The 19,387-nt window shown below is 43.4% G+C and overlaps 1 protein-coding gene across 2 annotated transcripts in view; it reads right to left on the reverse strand.

The window, feature by feature from the left end:
- parp8 (poly (ADP-ribose) polymerase family, member 8) overlaps positions 1–19,387 on the reverse strand; it is a 99,042-nt gene that overhangs the window by 60,650 nt on the left and 19,005 nt on the right. For both annotated transcript variants that reach the window (XM_045706660.1, XM_045706661.1), the window contains 4 exons: positions 8,488–8,525; positions 7,350–7,439; positions 6,190–6,260; positions 2,603–2,671 (listed from right to left, as the gene is read on the reverse strand). In XM_045706660.1, coding sequence (XP_045562616.1) covers positions 2,603–2,671; positions 6,190–6,260; positions 7,350–7,439; positions 8,488–8,525 — 268 coding nt within the window. The remainder of the gene's footprint in view (positions 1–2,602; positions 2,672–6,189; positions 6,261–7,349; positions 7,440–8,487; positions 8,526–19,387) is intronic.

The raw sequence follows: 19,387 nt of genomic DNA on the forward strand, positions 1-19,387 counted from the left end.
AGCCTCTCTACTGTATACAGCCTCTCTACTGTATATAGCCTCTCTACTGTATATAGCCTCGCTACTGTTATAGGCTCGCTACTGTTATAGCCTCTACTGTATATATCCTCTCTACTGTATATAGCCTCTACTGTATATAGCCTCGCTACTGTATATAGCCTCTCTACTGTATACAGCCTCTCTACTGTATATAGCCTCTCTACTGTATACAGCCTCTCTACTGTATATAGCCTCTACTGTATATATCCTCTCTACTGTATATAGCCTCTCTACTGTATACAGCCTCTCTACTGTATATAACCTCTCTACTGTATATAGCCTCGCTACTGTTATAGGCTCGCTACTGTTATATCCTCTACTGTATATAGCCTCTCTACTGTATATAGCCTCTCTACTGTATATAGCCTCTCTACTGTATATAGCCTCTCTACTGTATATAACCTCTCTACTGTATATAGCCTCTCTACTGTATATAGCCTCTCTACTGTATATAGCCTCTCTACTGTATATAACCTCTATACTGTATATAGCCTCTCTACTGTTTATAGCATCTCTACTGTTTATAGCCTCTCTACTGTATACAGCCTCTCTACTGTATATAGCCTCTCTACTGTATACAGCCTCTCTACTGTATATAGCCTCTACTGTATATAGCCTCTCTACTGTATACAGCCTCTCTACTGTATATATCCTCTCTACTGTATATAGCCTCTCTACTGTATATAGCCTCGCTACTGTATATAGCCTCTCTACTGTATATACCCTCTCTACTGTATATAGCCTCTACTGTATATAGCCTCTCTACTGTATACAGCCTCTCTACTGTATATATCCGCTCTACTGTATATAGCCTCTCTACTGTATATAGCCTCGCTACTGTATATAGCCTCGCTACTGTATATAGCCTCTCTACTGTATATAGCCTCTCTACTGTATTTAGCCTCTACTGTATATAACCTCTCTACTGTATATAGCCTCTCTACTGTATATAGCCTCTCTACTGTATGTAGCCTCTCTACTGTATATAACCTCTCTACTGTATATAGCCTCTCTACTGTATATAGCCTCTACTGTATATAGCCTCTCTACTGTATACAGCCTCTACTGTATATAACCTCTCTACTGTATATAGCCTCTCTACTGTATATAGCCTCTCTACTGTATATAGCCTCTCTACTGTATATAGCCTCTCTACTGTATGTAGCCTGTCTTTTTACTGTTGTTTTATTTCTTTACCTACCTATTGTTCACCTAATACCTTTTTTGCACTATTGGTTAGAGCCTGTAAGTAAACATTTCACTGTGAGGTCTACTACACCTGTTGTATTCAGCATTTCACTGTAAGGTCTACTATACCTGTTGTATTCAGCATTTCACTGTGAGGTCTACTACACCTGTTGTATTCAGCATTTCACTGTAAGGTCCTACACCTGTTGTATTCAGCATTTCACTGTATGGTCTACTACACCTGTTGTATTCAGCATTTCACTGTAAGGTCTACTACACCTGTTGTATTCAGCATTTCACTGTAAGGTCTACTACACCTGTTGTATTCAGCATTTCACTGTATGGTCTACTACACCTGTTGTATTCAGCATTTCACTGTGAGGTCTACTACACCTGTTGTATTCAGCATTTCACTGTGAGGTCTACTACACCTGTTGTATTCAGCATTTCACTGTGAGGTCTACTACACCTGTTGTATTCAGCATTTCACTGTGAGGTCTACTACACCTGTTGTATTCAGCATTTCACTGTGAGGTCTACTACACCTGTTGTATTCAGCATTTCACTGTGAGGTCTACTACACCTGTTGTATTCAGCATTTCACTGTAAGGTCTACTACACCTGTTGTATTCAGCATTTCACTGTAAGGTCTACTACACCTGTTGTATTCAGCATTTCACTGTGAGGTCTACTACACCTGTTGTATTCAGCATTTCACTGTAAGGTCTACTACACCTGTTGTATTCAGCATTTCACTGTGAGGTCTACTACACCTGTTGTATTCAGCATTTCACTGTGAGGTCTACTACACCTGTTGTATTCAGCATTTCACTGTGAGGTCTACTACACCTGTTGTATTCAGCATTTCACTGTGAGGTCTACTACACCTGTTGTATTCAGCATTTCACTGTGAGGTCTACTACACCTGTTGTATTCAGCATTTCACTGTGAGGTCTACTACACCTGTTGTATTCGGCGCACGTGACAAATAAACTTTGATTTGATTTGTACATCCAAACACACAGATATTAAAAATCAACCTGCATTAGAGCATGCTGGGAAAAAGTGCATTTGTTACCATAACTTGAGTTGGTGGGACTTTTCATTTCGTTTTGAGTCAGTACCACATAACAGTTGAAGTTATTATGACATTCCATTGATTTTCAGTTCAACTTACTATAAGTATTTGAGAGGGGAAAAAAATGCCTTGGTGTTTACAGTGTAGGGTTAGAATTAGGGTTTAGGGTTAGGGGTATGGGGTTAGGGTTAAGGTTAGGTTAAGGGTTAGGGAAAATAGGATTTTGAATGGGAATCAATTGTTTGGTCCCCACGAGGATAGTAAAACATGTGTGTGTATGTGTGTCTTGATGCTTACCTGACCTCCATAGTAAAACTCCTCAGAGTCAGCATCCCCCTCAGAGTCCTCCTCTATGGCATAGTGGCACTGGGGGACGTTATTACACATTATTAAAGTTTATAACACAGTTGTTACATGTTATAACAGTTACTGTTTATAACACAGTTATTACATGTTATAACAGTTATGTTTATAACACAGTTATTACAGTTTATAACACATATTACAGTTTAAAACAGTTATTACAGTTTAACCGTTATTACATGTTATAACACAGTTCTTACAGTTTATAATGGTTATTGCATGTTATAACAGTTATTACATGCTATAACAGTTATTACATGCTATAACACAGTTATTACAGTTTAACAGTTATTACATGTTATAACACAGTTATTACATGTTATAACCAGTTATTACAGGATGCTGAGCTGTAGTCAATAAATAGCATTCTCACATAGGTGTTCCTTTTGTCCAGGTGGGAAAGGGCAGTGTGGCGTGCAATAGAGATTACATCATCTGTGGATCTGTTGGGGCGGTATGCAAATTGGAGTGGGTCCAGAGTGTCTGGGATAATGGTGTTGATGTGAGTCATGACCAGCCTTTCTAAGCACTTCATGGCTACAGACGTGAGTGCTACGGGTCGGTAGTCATTTAGGCAGGTTGCCTTAGTGTTCTTGGGCACAGGGACTACGGTGGTCTGCTTGAAACATGTTGATATTACAGACTCAGACAGGGAGAGGTTGAAAATGTCAGTGAAGACCCTTGCCAGTTGGTCAGCGCATGCTCGGAGTACACGTCCTGGTAATCTGTCTGGCCCTGCGGCCTTGTGAATGTTGACCTGTTTAAAGGTCTTACTCACATCGGCTGCGGAGAGCGTGATCACACAGTCATCCGGAACGGCTGATGCTCTCATGCATGTTTCAGTGTTACTTGCCTCGAAGCGAGCACTGAAGTTACTTAGCTCATCTGGTAGGCTCGTGTCACTGGGCAGCTCTCTCATGTTTTTTTTTTTCACCTTTATTTAACCAGGTTTGGCTTTTCACAGCCGATCATTCGGAGTTAAAGACAGCAGGTGCGGTGAACAGGTCAGTTTCATTTTTATTTTATTTCACCTTTATTTAACCAGGTAGGCTAGTTGAGAACAAGTTCTCATTTACAACTGCGACCTGGCCAAGATAAAGCAAAGCAGTGTGACAAAAACAACAACACAGAGTTACACATGGAGTAAAACAAACATACTGTCAATAACACAATAGAAAAATCTGTATACAGTGTGTGCAAATGAAGTAAGGAGGTAAGGCAATAAATAGGCCAGTAGTGGCAAAGTATTTACAATTTAGAATTTTTGGTGGCCTTCCTAAGCCAGGATTCAGACACGTCTAGGACATCAGGGTTGGCGGAGTGTGCTAAAACAATGAATAAAGCAAACTTAGGGAGGAGACTTCTGATGTTAATACGCATGAACCCAAGGCTTTTCCGGTTACAAAGTCAACAAATGAGAGCGCCTGGGGAATGGGAGTGGAGCTAGAGGCTGCAGGTCCTGGGTTAACCTCTACATCTCCAGAGGAGGAGTAGGGTAAGGGTACGGCTAAAGGCTATAAGAACTAGTCGTCTAGTGCGTTCGGAACAGAGAGTAAAAGGAGCATACTTCTGGGTGTGGTAGGATAGTTCCAGGGCTTAATTCACAGACAAGGGCATGCTAGGGTGCTAGTACAGTGGAGGTAAACCTAAGCATTGCGTGACGATGAGAGAGGCTGCATCTCTGGAAGCACCAGTTAAGCTAGGTGCGGTCTCCGCATGTGCGGGGGGTGAGGCAAGGGAGCTCACTGAGGCATGTTGAGCGGGACTAGGGGCTCCACAGTAAAACAAAGCAATGAACGCTACCCTAAACAACAGTATACAAGGCATATTGACATTAGAGGGAGGCATAAAGCAATCACAGGTGTTGATTGGGAGGGCTAAGACAACAACGGGTAAATCCTGTGGCTCAGTTGGTAGAGCATGGTGTTTGCAATGCCAGCATGGTGTTTGCAATGCCAGCATGGTGTGTGCAATGCCAGAGTTGTGGGTTCGATTCCCATGGGGGGCCAGTACAAAAAAAAATGCATGAAATGAAATGTATGCATTCACTACTGTAAGTCGCTCTGGATAAGAGTGTCTGCCAAATGACTAAAATGTAAATCTAAACAGCTAAGACAACAACAACGGGTAAATGATGATGAGTGGACAGTTAGCTAGACACAGGGCCTGAGTTTGAGGCTGGGGGCCGACAGATAAACAAAATGAAGTACCGTGTTAATGAACAGTCCAGTAGGCATCAGCTGTTTAGCCGAGTGATCATAGGATCCAATTAGCAGCAATGGACAAAACAGGGAGCCACTTGGAAGTCGATTACTACGCTAGGCGAGCGGGAGACACGGCGTTCGGGGAGCTAGCGGGCCAGGGCTAGCAGCTGGGTCCTCACCGACATCAACGACGCAGAGGCCGGTTGAGAGCACATCGGCCAAATTACGTCGGCAGACCAGTCGTGATGGATCGGCGGGGCTCCGTGTCGACAAAAGGGTCCAGGCCAGTTGGCAAGAGAGGTATTGTAGTTGGTGTATTTCGTTTGTTAGCCGGGGTAATGGGCCTAGCTCGTGGCTAACTGGTGCTTGCTTTTGGACAGGGGCGTTAGCCACGATCTCCACTCGGTAGCCGCTAGCTAGCTGCGATGATCCGGTGTAATGGTCCAGAGCTTGCGGCAGGAATCCGGTGACATAGTGGGGGGGGGGAGCAGTCCGATATGCTCAGGGCTGATATCACGCTGTGCAGACTGGCAGATATTATCCGGGCTATCCGGGCTAAAGCGGCTGGTGTCTGTGCTAAAGGTAAAGACTGCTAGCAGTGGCTAACAATGACTAAATAGCTAGTAGCTAATTAGCTGGTTAGCTGCTGAAGGCTAGCTCTGATGGAGGTTCCAGTTATAAGGTCTATAAAAATAGCAGATTCGTACCCCATTGGGTGAGGCGGGTTGCAGGAAGGTATATTTCATTCGATAATGGAAAAAGAGATCAAAATGTATACAGAAATCGAAAAACACAATTATAGGTTATAACACAGTTATTACATGTTATAACACAGTTATTACATGTTATAACACAGTTATTACAGGTTACAACACATTTATTACTGTTTATAACACAGTTTTAAGACAGTTATTACAGTTATTACAGTTATAAGACAGTTATTACAGGTTACAACACAGATATTACAGGTTACAGCACAGTTATTATAGGTTATAACACAGTTATTACAGGTTATAACACAGTTATTACAGGTTATAACACAGTTATTACAGGTTACAGCAGAGTTATTACAGGTTATAACACAGTTATTATAGGTTATAACACAGTTATTACAGGTTATAACACAGTTATTACAGGTTACAGCAGAGTTATTATAGGTTATAACACAGTTATTACAGGTTATAACACAGTTATTACAGGTTACAGCACAGTTATTATAGGTTATAACACAGTTATTACAGGTTACAACACAGTTATTACATGTTATAATGAGCCTTTACAATGTGTTATTAATCAGTGGAGTGAGGTGTAGCTCACCTGGTTTTTGTCTAACTGAAGTTTTGTCTTGATGGACAGGCAGCAGCTGGCGTCATTGTCGATCGTAATCTCTGTTGACAGCAACACACATTAGTCAGGAGGTGTATTTATCTACACTATATGGCACCCCTATTCCCTATATATATATATAGTGCACTACTTTTGACCAGCTCCCATAGGGAGGCCCATATAGCTACTACAACATCCTGTTGTTCAATATATTATACACTCCATCCTGTTGTTCAATCTGACAGCAGCCTCCCATCAGCCTGAAAGACTGAGGGAACAAGGTTAGAAAGGTATAGAATTGTTGTGTTTACGAGCTTGTCAGTTAGATGTGTCTGGAGGCGGCTATATACATTGTAGTCATTCGGCAAAACGCTCCTATTCAGAGACACTTACATTAGCGCATTCGTCTGAAGATAGCTAAGTGAGACAACAACACATCACAATTGTATCAAGTTACACTGTCCTCAGCAATACAGTTATCAGAGAAGTCAGTGCTAGTAGGAAAAGACAACTGTTATTTATGGGATTTATTTAAAGAGGTAGAGTTTCAGAGGTTTTTATGGGATTTATTTAAAGAGGTAGGGTTTCAGAGGTTTTTATGGGATTTATTTAAAGAGGTAGGGTTTCAGAGGGTTTTATTAATGGGATTTATTTAAAGAAGTAGAGTTTCAGAGGGTTTTTAATGGGATTTATTTAAAGAGGTAGAGTTTCAGAAGTCATTGCCTGTTAGGGTGAAAGCTTGTTCCACCATTGGGGTGCCAGGACAGAGAGGAGCTTTGACTGGGCTGAGCAATAGCTGCCTTCCCGTGGGAGAGCCAAGACACCAGAGGTGGCAGAACAGAGTGCTGGGGTGTCAGGTTAAGGTGTTGGGTTTGGGAATAGCCTGAAAGTAGGGAGAGGCAGATCCCCTTGCTGCTCCGTAGGCAAGTACCAGGGTATTGAAGATGACAAGACGATAAGAAAACAATTCAAAACATTTAAGTATTTACGCAGATTATAATAACTTTGACAATGCACTAGTTTACCTGTACAGAATACAGACAGTCAGGAAATATTTCAGAAATGTTTCTGTATTCAAAGTATTTATTTCAGATTCAAAGAGATCAGTCTATCCTTGACAATGCAATACGGACATTCTGACATAAACGTACCTGTTGCGATTCTGTGGAAGATGACGGGGATGGGATCTCTGGTGACTAGTACCTCATCCTCGTTTTCAGAGTTTGACACATACGTGTTGTCTGTGTTGAAGAAAGAAAGAAATTAAACAACATTCATCAATAAACAGACTTTACGCACGATACCTGGCATGGGGCAACCGGTACCCCGTGGTCCACCTTTCAACTCAGACAGTTCCACTGACTAGACCCACTACCCGTGGTTCACCTTTCAACTCACTAGACCCACTACCCGTGGTCCACCTTTCAAATCAGCCAGTTCTACTGACTAGACCCACTACCCGTGGTCCACCTTTCAACTCAGACAGTTCCACTGACTAGACCCACTACCCGTGGTCCACCTTTCAACTCAGACAGTTCCACTGACTAGACCCACTACCCGTGGTCCACCTTTCAACTCAGACAGTTCCACTGACTAGACCTACTACCCGTGGTCCACCTTTCAACTCAGACAGTTCCACTGACTAGACCTACTACCCGTGGTCCACCTTTCAACTCAGATAGTTCCACTGACTAGACCTACTACCCGTGGTCCACCTTTCAACTCAGACAGTTCTACTGACTAGACCTACTACCCGTGGTCCACCTTTCAACTCAGACAGTTCCACTGACTAGACCCACTACCCGTGGTTCACCTTTCAACTCAGACAGTTCCACTGACTAGACCTACTACCCGTGGTCCACCTTTCAACTCAGATAGTTCCACTGACTAGACCCACTACCCGTGGTTCACCTTTCAACTCAGACAGTTGTAAGTAATTCATCTTTCATGGATATTACGCTCCATTGCGTGACACATCCCAAAGCAGGGATTTTCTCCTCATATCACAGTGACATAATATGAGATATATATGACATAATAGCTCATTGACTGTATAAGAACCTGGGGCTCGGCGACAGTCACACTAGAGGAGGAAAGAAAAATCTGTGGTTTTCAGAATCAACGTGGCGTTATGGTTCATGACCTGGTTGGCAGTCTGCGATGTGAATCACTCAGGCCTGAGGTCAGGGGTCATTAGACTAAAAATAAGGAAGTAGACGATGGTTTGCGATGATATTACGGTAGAGACGCAGAGAAGTCATGTCAGTGAAGGCACGACGCGGTCCTTACCTGGGTAGTCGTCAGACACGTGCACGGAGAAGGACACCCTGGAGGAGAATGAAGAAACACACACAAACATGATTATCCAAATAATAATCAATAATTCAGTCAATCAATCAATCCAATGTATTTTAGAAGAAAAAAAACTGTTGTCGTAAAGTGACAGAACAAAGCAGGTGTGTACAGTAACTGTCAATAAATAAGCAGTGGTTATAGTAAATGGAAAATAACATTATTGTTGTCGCCTGTGATCTGATCATCTAATACTTCAATACGATCTTTAACGAACATGGCGGTGTACTTTTACATTTTCTCAGTTCCTGGTTGACTCAACACTGTAGCCCGGTGAAACTGGCAGGCTAAGAGGCTCTGTGCGGCTCAATAGAAAGCAGGCAAGTCAACTTGCATATGTTAAAATGACAGAACTTGTCGATAACTTAATTCACACACACACACACACACACACACACACCACGACTTTGCACATCCTGTTTAAAAAGTAGAGAGGTTCACAAATAGGTTTTCCCCCACGGGTTCCTCCAAGAATAACTTGAGAGTGTTTATGAGCAACAGCAGACCCAATTAACATTATTCTGGTGTCGGCTCAATCAAACTCCCAATGTACTAAATGAGTTCTCTCTCCCAGCAGTAGGAGGGCTTTGAGGGATAGGCTTTTGTCACAAACGACATCCGATTCCCCTACTTAGTGCACTACTTTTAACTAGAGCCCATGGGGTTCTGATCGAAAGTAGGGCACTACATAGTGAATGTGATGCCGTTTGTGACGCAAGCCATGGATCCAACACAATGGCTGAGCCAGAAAAAGTTCAACCATATGCAGTATTTTTAGCATGTAGGCTACAATAGAAGTCTGTCTGCAGTTTGTACCAGGAGGGGCAGAGTACTTGAGAACTAAGAAAAAAGCAGAGCGTCGTTTAAAATTTTTTTTTTTGTTAGTTTCAACCAGGGGTGCTCAGGAAACCTTAAAACATCAAACAGGAAAACGGCCCAAATGATTAAAATACTCATTATTCAAATAAGGCTTCACAAATGACTGACAGACATAATGCTGTGTCATAACAAGACCGCATTGTAAAGTCAAGGTGTCCCTGTGAGAATATTCAGTAATGTTATATTTCCTGTATCTTTATAAAGCGTACATTCAGACATTAAACTTCTATAAACACATGATGATAGCTACAGAGAGCAGGATTATAATTCCATTTTTTTCTCTCAGTCTTTTAAAAAAAAACAAAAAAAATTACAAAATACTCTAAAATGAACTGAAATTAAGTGCATATTTCAAATATAGTCAACAAACATACATCTCATAACTGTCTACATTACAGTGTGTTTCCATGCTGTCCAGAGAGTGTAGCTGTGTAGGCAAGGTGCTGTTAATGAGTGATAACTGATTTCATGTAAATGTGATATTAAACCTCCATTCCCAATGAGTTGTGAATTTCTGAATATTCTGGAAGCAGAATATTCCGCTCTGATTCCTCCTCAGGTCGACATTCATTCTGCTCTGATTCCTCCTCAGGTCGATTTTCATTCTGCTCTGATTCCTCCTCAGGTCGACTTTCATTCTGCTCTGATTCCTCCTCAGGTCGACTTTCATTCTGCTCTGATTCCTCCTCCACTACTCCTCAGGTCGACATTCATTCTGCTCTGATTCCTCCTCAGGTCGACATTCATTCTGCTCTGATTCCTCCTCAGGTCGACATTCATTCTGCTCTGATTCCTCCTCAGGTCGACATTCATTCTGCTCTGATTCCTCCTCAGGTCGACTTTCATTCCGCTCTGATTCCTCCTCAGGTCGACTTTCATTCTGCTCTGATTCCTCCTCAGGTCGACTTTCATTCTGCTCTGATTCCTCCTCAGGTCGACTTTCATTCTGCTCTGATTCCTCCTCAGGTCGACTTTCATTCTGCTCTGATTCCTCCTCAGGTCGACTTTCATTCTGCTCTGATTCCTGCTGTATCTCTGACTGCTGCTGCTGCTGTGTGGTGTAGCTAAATGTACCAGGATCTCATTTATTCTTAACATCTGCCCTCCAGACTACAACAGACCAGACCAGACCACAAGAGACCAGATCACAACAGACCAGATCACAACAGACCAGATCACAACAGACCAGACCACAAGAGACCAGACTACAAGAGACCAGACTAGATCACAACACAACAGACCAGACCAGACCACAACAGACCAGACTAGACCACAACAGACTAGACCACAACTGACCAGACCACAACAGACCAGACTAGACCACAACAGACCAGACCACAACAGACCAGACTAGATCACAACAGACTAGACCACAACAGACCAGACTAGACCACAACAGACCAGACCACAACAGACCAGACCACAACAGACCAGACTAGACCACAACAGACTAGACCACAACAGACCAGACTAGACCACAACAGACCAGACTAGACCACAACAGACCAGATCACAACAGACCAGACCAGACCACAACTGACCAGAACACAACAGACCAGACTAGACCACAACAGACCAGACTAGACCACAACAGACCAGACTAGACCACAACAGACTAGACCACAACAGACCAGACTAGACCACAACAGACCAGACCACAACAGACCAGACCACAACAGACCAGACCAGACCACAACAGACTAGACCACAACAGACCAGACTAGACCACAACAGACCAGACTGGACCACAACAGACCAGACCACAACAGACCAGACTAGACCACAACAGACCAGACTAGATCACAACAGACCAGATCACAACAGACCAGACTACAACAGACTAGACCACAACAGACCAGACCACAACAGACCAGACTGGACCACAACAGACCAGACCACAACAGACCAGACTAGACCACAACAGACCAGACCACAACAGACCAGACTAGACCACAACAGACTAGACCACAACAGACCAGACTAGACCACAACAGACTAGACCACAACAGACCAGACTAGACCACAACAGACCAGACCACAACAGACCAGACTAGACCACAACAGACTAGACCACAACAGACCAGACTAGACCACAACAGACTAGACCACAACAGACCAGACTAGACCACAACAGACCAGACTAGACCACAACAGACCAGATCACAACAGACCAGACTAGACCACAACAGACTAGACCACAACAGACCAGACTAGACCACAACAGACTAGACCACAACAGACCAGACTAGACCACAACAGACCAGACTGGACCACAACAGACCAGACCACAACAGACCAGACTGGACCACAACAGACCAGACCACAACAGACCAGACTAGACCACAACAGACCAGACTAGACCACAACAGACTAGACCACAACAGACCAGACTAGACCACAACAGACCAGACTAGACCACAACAGACCAGATCACAACAGACCAGACCACAACAGACCAGATCACAACAGACCAGACTAGACCACAACAGACTAGACCACAACAGACCAGACCACAACAGACCAGATCACAACAGACCAGACTAGACCACAACAGACCAGATCACAACAGACCAGACTAGACCACAACAGACTAGACCACAACAGACCAGACCACAACAGACCAGATCACAACAGACCAGACTAGACCACAACAGACTAGACCACAACAGACTAGACCACAACAGACCAGACTAGACCACAACAGACCAGACCAGACCACAACAGACCAGACCACAACAGACCAGACCACAACAGACCAGACTAGACCACAACAGACCAGACCAGACCACAACAGACCAGACCACAACAGACCAGACCAGACCACAACAGACCAGACCACAACAGACCAGACCACAACAGACCAGACTAGACCACAACAGACCAGACCACAACAGACCAGACCACAACAGACCAGACCAGACCACAACAGACCAGACCAGACCACAACAGACCAGACCACAACAGACCAGACCACAACAGACCAGACTAGACCACAACAGACCAGACCACAACAGACCAGACCACAACAGACCAGACTAGACCACAACAGACCAGACCACAACAGACCAGACTAGACCACAACAGACTAGACCACAACAGACCAGACTAGACCACAACAGACCAGACCACAACAGACCAGACTGGACCACAACAGACCAGACCACAACAGACCAGACTAGACCACAACAGACCAGACTGGACCACAACAGACCAGACCACAACAGACCAGACCAGACCACAACAGACCAGACTAGACCACAACAGACCAGACCACAACAGACCAGACCACAACAGACCAGACCAGACCACAACAGACTAGACCACAACAGACCAGACTAGACCACAACAGACCAGACCAGACCACAACAGACTGGACCACAACAGACCAGACTGGACCACAACAGACCAGACCACAACAGACCAGACTACAACACAAAGCCAGCAGAGACCATTTGACTGGCATGTTAAGGGCTAGCTCTGGCTTGACACCCAGTGGGACCTTGTTAAGCCTTGATGTGATGCCGCTAATCAAAAACTCACAGAGACTCACAGAGAATTAGACTTAATGGAATGACCATTCAGTCAGCCGCTGAAGTCTTAATCCACTGATGAAATATGTTCCCTGGACATTAGTGTGATGCTGTAGCTTGGTGGACCAACTGTGGACAGAGATGCTAACCAGACATTAATTTAGCATGTAGCCGTAACTAGCCAAGTGTGTGGACAGAGATGCTAACCAGACATTAATTTAGCATGTAGCCGTAACTAGCCAAGTGTGTAGACAGAGATGCTAACCAGACATTAATTTAGCATGTAGCCGTAACTAGCCAAGTGTGTGGACAGAGATGCTAACCAGACATTAATTTAGCATGTAGCCGTAACTAGCCAAGTGTGTGGACAGAGATGCTAACCAGACATTAATTTAGCATGTAGCCGTAACTAGCCAAGTGTGTGGACAGAGATGCTAACCAGACATTAATTTAGCATGTAGCCGTAACTAGCCAAGTGTGTGGACAGAGATGCTAACCAGACATTAATTTAGCATGTAGCCGTAACTAGCCAAGTGTGTGGACAGAGATGCTAACCAGACATTAATTTAGCATGTAGCCGTAACTAGCCAAGTGTGTGGACAGAGGTTAGCAAGTACATTTTTTTAAGTTAACCTTTATTTATCCAGGTTTTTCTCATTGAGAGAACATCTCTTTTCCAAGAGAGACCTGGTCCAATAGCAGCAGAGGGAACCACGTTTCAGACAAAACAACTTACATACAAAACACAACATTAAACAAAACTATAAACACACATACAGTCCAACAGTTATATGTTACGTTAAAAAACACAAAAGTCTTGACTAAAAAAACAGCTATCCTAAAGACAATTACATACTTCTATGATATATACATCGATCAAGTGTTTAAACTCCACCAACAAAACTAGATCATCAAATTTTTTAAATGTTCAGGAGAGAATTCCAGGACCACGGAGCTGAGGAACTAAAACTATTCCTACCGTGCAAGTAGCCAGGGTTGGGGAGTATTGGATTACATGTCATCTGTAACTGTAATCCGTTACATTAGCAGCAACAATATTGTAATCAGATTTATAGATACTTTTGAAATTCGAGATGATTTCTTCTTGGATTACTGTTAAATTCAGAAAATATGTTTAGAAAAAAATACATGATGACACTTTTCTGTTTTCTTAATGAAATTCAATTCAGCGTGACCACCAATCAGAGACCACTAATGATGACACACCAAATGATGACCACCAATCAGAGACCACCACTATGATGACACACCAAATGATGACCACCAATCAGAGACCACTATGATGACACACCAAATGATGACCACCAATCAGAGACCACTAATGATGACACACCAAATGATGACCACCAATCAGAGACCACTATGATGACACACCAAATGATGACCACCAATCAGAGACCACTAATGATGACACACCAAATTATGACCACCAATCAGAGACCACTAATGATGACACACCAAATTATGACCACCAATCAGAGACCACCACTATGATGACACACCAAATGATGACCACCAATCAGAGACCACCAATGATGACACACCAAATGATGACCACCAATCAGAGACCACTATGATGACACACCAAATGTGTTTGATGGATCACGGGAAAAGAGCAGGAATAGGTTTTTGTTGGCTACAGTCCAAGCTTTGTCTTCCAATGGTGTGATTGATGTCGGGATCCAAGATGATATGATCAACTTGAATAAACACTTTTAGGGAGGACAGCGGTGGTGTAGCCTACAGGAGGACAGCGGTGGTGTAGCCTACAGGAGGACAGCATGGTGTAGCCTACAGGAGGACAGCGGTGGTGTAGCCTACAGGAGGACAGGAGGACAGTGGTGGTGTAGCCTACAGGAGGACAGCAGTGGTGTAGCCTACAGGAGGACCGGAGGACAGCGGTGGTGTAGCCTACAGGAGGACAGCATGGTGTAGCCTACAGGAGGACAGCGGCGGTGTAGCCTACAGGAGGACAGCAGTAGTGTAGCCCACAGGAGGACAGCGGTTGTTTAGCCTACAGGAGGACAGCAGTAGTGTAGCCTACAGGAGGAAAGCGGTGGTGTAGCCTACAGGAGGACAGTGGTGGTGTAGTCTACAGGAGGACAGCGGTGGTGTAGTCTACAGGAGGACAGCAGTGGTGTGGCCTACAGGAAGACAGGAGGACAGCGGTGGTGCAGCGTACAGGGGGACAGCAGTGGTGTGGCCTACAGGAGGACAGGAGTGGTGTGGCCTACAGGAGGACAGGAGGACAGTGGCGGTGTAGCCTACAAGAGGACAGCGGTGGTGTAGCCTACAGGAGGACAGCGGTGGTGTAGTCTACAGGAGGACAGCAGTAGTGTAGCCCACAGGAGGACAGCGGTTGTTTAGCCTACAGGAGGACAGCAGTAGTGTAGCCTACAGGAGGAAAGCGGTGGTGTAGCCTACAGGAGGACAGTGGTGGTGTAGTCTACAGGAGGACAGCGGTGGTGTAGTCTACAGGAGGACAGCGGTGGTGTGGCCTACAGGAAGACAGGAGGACAGCGGTGGTGCAGCGTACAGGAGGACAGCAGTGGTGTGGCCTACAGGAGGACAGGAGTGGTGTGGCCTACAGGAGGACAGGAGGACAGTGGCGGTGTAGCCTACAAGAGGACAGCGGTGGTGTAGCCTACAGGAGGACGCGGTGGTGTAATCTACAGGAGGACAGCAGCGGTGTAGTCTACAGGAAGACAGCAGCGGTGTAGCCTACAGGAGGACAGCAGTGGTGTAATCTACAGGAAGACAGCAGCGGTGTAGTCTACAGGAGGACAGCGGTGTAGCCTACAGGAGGACAGCAGTGGTGTAATCTACAGGAAGACAGCAGCGGTGTAGCCTACAGGAGGACAGCGGTGTAGCCTACAGGAGGACAGCATTGTATCCTACAGGAGGACAGCGGTGTAGCCTACAGGAGGACAGCATTGTAGCCTACAGGAGGACAGCAGCGGTGTAATCTACAGGAAGACAGCAGCGGTGTAGCCTACAGGAGGACAGCGGCGGTGTAGCCTACAGGAGGACAGCAGTGGTGTAATCTACAGGAAGACAGCAGCGGTGTAGCCAACAGGAGGACAGCAGTGGTGTAATCTACAGGAGGACAGCAGCGGTGTAGCCACCAGGAGGACAGCAGCGGTGTAGCCTACAGGAGGACAGCAGTGTAGCCTACAGGAGGACAGCAGCGGTGTAGCCTACAGGAGGACAGCAGCGGTGTAGTCTACAGGAGGACAGCAGCGGTGTAGCCTACAGGAAGACAGCAGCGGTGTAGCCTACAGGAGGATAGCAGCGGTGTAGCCTACAGGAGGACAGCAGCGGTGTAGCCTACAGGAGGACAGCAGCGGTGTAGTCTACAGGAGGATAGCAGCGGTGTAGCCTACAGGAGGACAGCAGCGCTGTAGCCTACAGGAGGACAGCAGCACAGTAGCCTACAGGAGGACAGCAGCACAGTAGCCTACAGGAGGATAGCGGTGTAGCCTACAGGAGGACAGCAACGTAGCCCCCAAGGTAGGGGCCCGGCCTCTAGTACAGCTCTAACTACTGACAGACCCTCTACCTCCTGTAATCCGTATCCATCCGTATCCATCCGTATCCATCCGTATCCATCCACATCTCACCACGTCCCATGACTGTCATGACAACAATATCAGAATCTACAACTGACATTCCAAAGTCAAAAACCATGGGTGGTTTAAATAAAAAGGTTTTAATAAGGAACAAAACAATTTTATAATATCGCACAGACTTGTCCACCCATTTTATTCCGCTAAGAAATGAGATGCATTAGTAATACATACTGTACATGTCTATAAACCTCTACAAAATCTATTACATTATTCACACTGTTTAGTGCAATTTCCCACTAAACTTTGTTTTGGTGAGTTCTCCTCAGGCTTAAATCCACATTCACAATGTGACATAATACCACAGTGAGACATACTACCCATGACAGTAGTTATATAGGATGGTGTGTATAGACAGTATAGACAGTAGTTATATAGGATGGTGTGTATAGACAGTATAGACAGTAGTTATATAGGATGGTGTGTATAGACAGTAGTTATATAGGATGGTGTGTATAGACAGTAGTTATATAGGATGGTGTGTATAGACAGTATAGACAGTAGTTATATAGTATGGTGTGTATAGACAGTAGTTATATAGGATGGTGTGTATAGACAGTAGTTATATAGGATGGTGTGTATAGACAGTAGTTATATAGGATGGTGTGTATAGACAGTAGTTATATAGTATGGTGTGTATAGACAGTAGTTATATAGGATGGTGTATATAGACAGTATAGACAGTAGTTATACAGGATGGTGTCTATAGACAGTATAGACAGTAGTTATATAGTATGGTGTGTATAGACAGTAGTTATATAGGATGGTGTATATAGACAGTAGTTATATAGGATGGTGTGTATAGGCAGTAGTTATATAGAATGGTGTGTATAGACAGTAGTTATATAGGATGGTGTGTATAGACAGTAGTTATATAGGATGGTGTGTATAGACAGTATAGACAGTAGTTATACAGGATGGTGTGTATAGACAGTAGTTATATAGGATGGTGTGTATAGACAGTATAGACAGTAGTTATATAGGATGGTGTGTATAGACAGTAGTTATATAGGATGGTGTGTATAGGCAGTAGTTATATAGGATGGTGTGTATAGACAGTATAGACAGTAGTTATATAGGATGGTGTGTATAGACAGTATAGACAGTAGTTATATAGGATGGTGTGTATAGACAGTAGTTATATAGGATGGTGTGTATAGACAGTAGTTATATAGGATGGTGTGTATAGACAGTAGTTATATAGGATGGTGTGTATAGACAGTATAGACAGTAGTTATATAGGATGGTGTGTATAGGCAGTAGTTATATAGGATGGTGTGTATAGACAGTATAGACAGTAGTTATATAGGATGGTGTGTATAGACAGTAGTTATATAGGATGGTGTGTATAGACAGTAGTTATATAGGATGGTGTGTATAGACAGTAGTTATATAGGATGGTGTATATAGACAGTAGTTATATAGGATGGTGTGTATAGACAGTAGTTATATAGGATGGTGTGTATAGACAGTAGTTATATAGGATGGTGTGTATAGACAGTAGTTATATAGGATGGTGTGTATAGACAGTAGTTATATAGGATGGTGTGTATAGACAGTAGTTATATAGAATGGTGTGTATAGACAGTAGTTATATAGGATGGTGTTTATAGACAGTAGTTATATAGGATGGTGTGTATAGACAGTAGTTATATAGGATGGTGTGTATAGACAGTATAGACAGTAGTTATATAGGATGGTGTGTATAGACAGTAGTTATACAGGATGGTGTGTATAGACAGTATAGACAGTAGTTATATAGGATGGTGTATATAGACAGTAGTTATATAGGATGGTGTGTATAGACAGTAGTTATATAGGATGGTGTGTATAGACAGTATAGACAGTAGTTATATAGGATGGTGTGTATAGACAGTATAGACAGTAGTTATATAGGATGGTGTTTATAGACAGTAGTTATATAGGATGGTGTGTATAGACAGTAGTTATATAGGATGGTGTGTATAGACAGTAGTTATATAGGATGGTGTGTATAGACAGTAGTTATATAGGATGGTGTGTATAGACAGTAGTTATATAGGATGGTGTGTATAGACAGTAGTTATATAGGATGGTGTGTATAGACAGTAGTTATATAGGATGGTGTGTATAGACAGTATAGACAGTAGTTATATAGGATGGTGTGTATAGACAGTAGTTATATAGGATGGTGTGTATAGACAGTAGTTATATAGGATGGTGTGTATAGACAGTAGTTATATAGGATGGTGTGTATAGACAGTAGTTATACAGGATGGTGTGTATAGACAGTAGTTATATAGGATGGTGTGTATAGACAGTAGTTATATGGGATGGTGTGTATAGACAGTATGACAGTAGTTATATAGGATGGTGTGTACAGACAGTAGTTATATAGGATGGTGTGTATTATATAGACAGTAGTTATATAGGATGGTGTGTATGCAGTTAGACAGTAGTTATATAGGATGGTGTGTATAGACAGTAGTTATATAGGATGGTGTGTATAGACAGTAGTTATATGGGATGGTGTGTATAGACAGTAGTTATATATGATGGTGTGTATAGACAGTAGTTATATAGGATGGTGTGTATAGACAGTAGTTATATAGGATGGTGTGTATAGACAGTAGTTATATAGGATGGTGTGTATAGACAGTATAGTTATATAGAATGGTGTGTATAGACAGTAGTTTTATAGGATGGTGTGTATAGACAGTAGTTATATAGGATGGTGTGTATAGACAGTAGTTATATAGGATGGTGTGTATAGAAAGTAGTTATATAGGATGGTGTGTATAG

The sequence above is a fragment of the Salmo salar genome, chromosome ssa24, assembly GCF_905237065.1.
Source record: "Salmo salar chromosome ssa24, Ssal_v3.1, whole genome shotgun sequence".
NCBI lineage: Eukaryota > Metazoa > Chordata > Actinopteri > Salmoniformes > Salmonidae > Salmo > Salmo salar.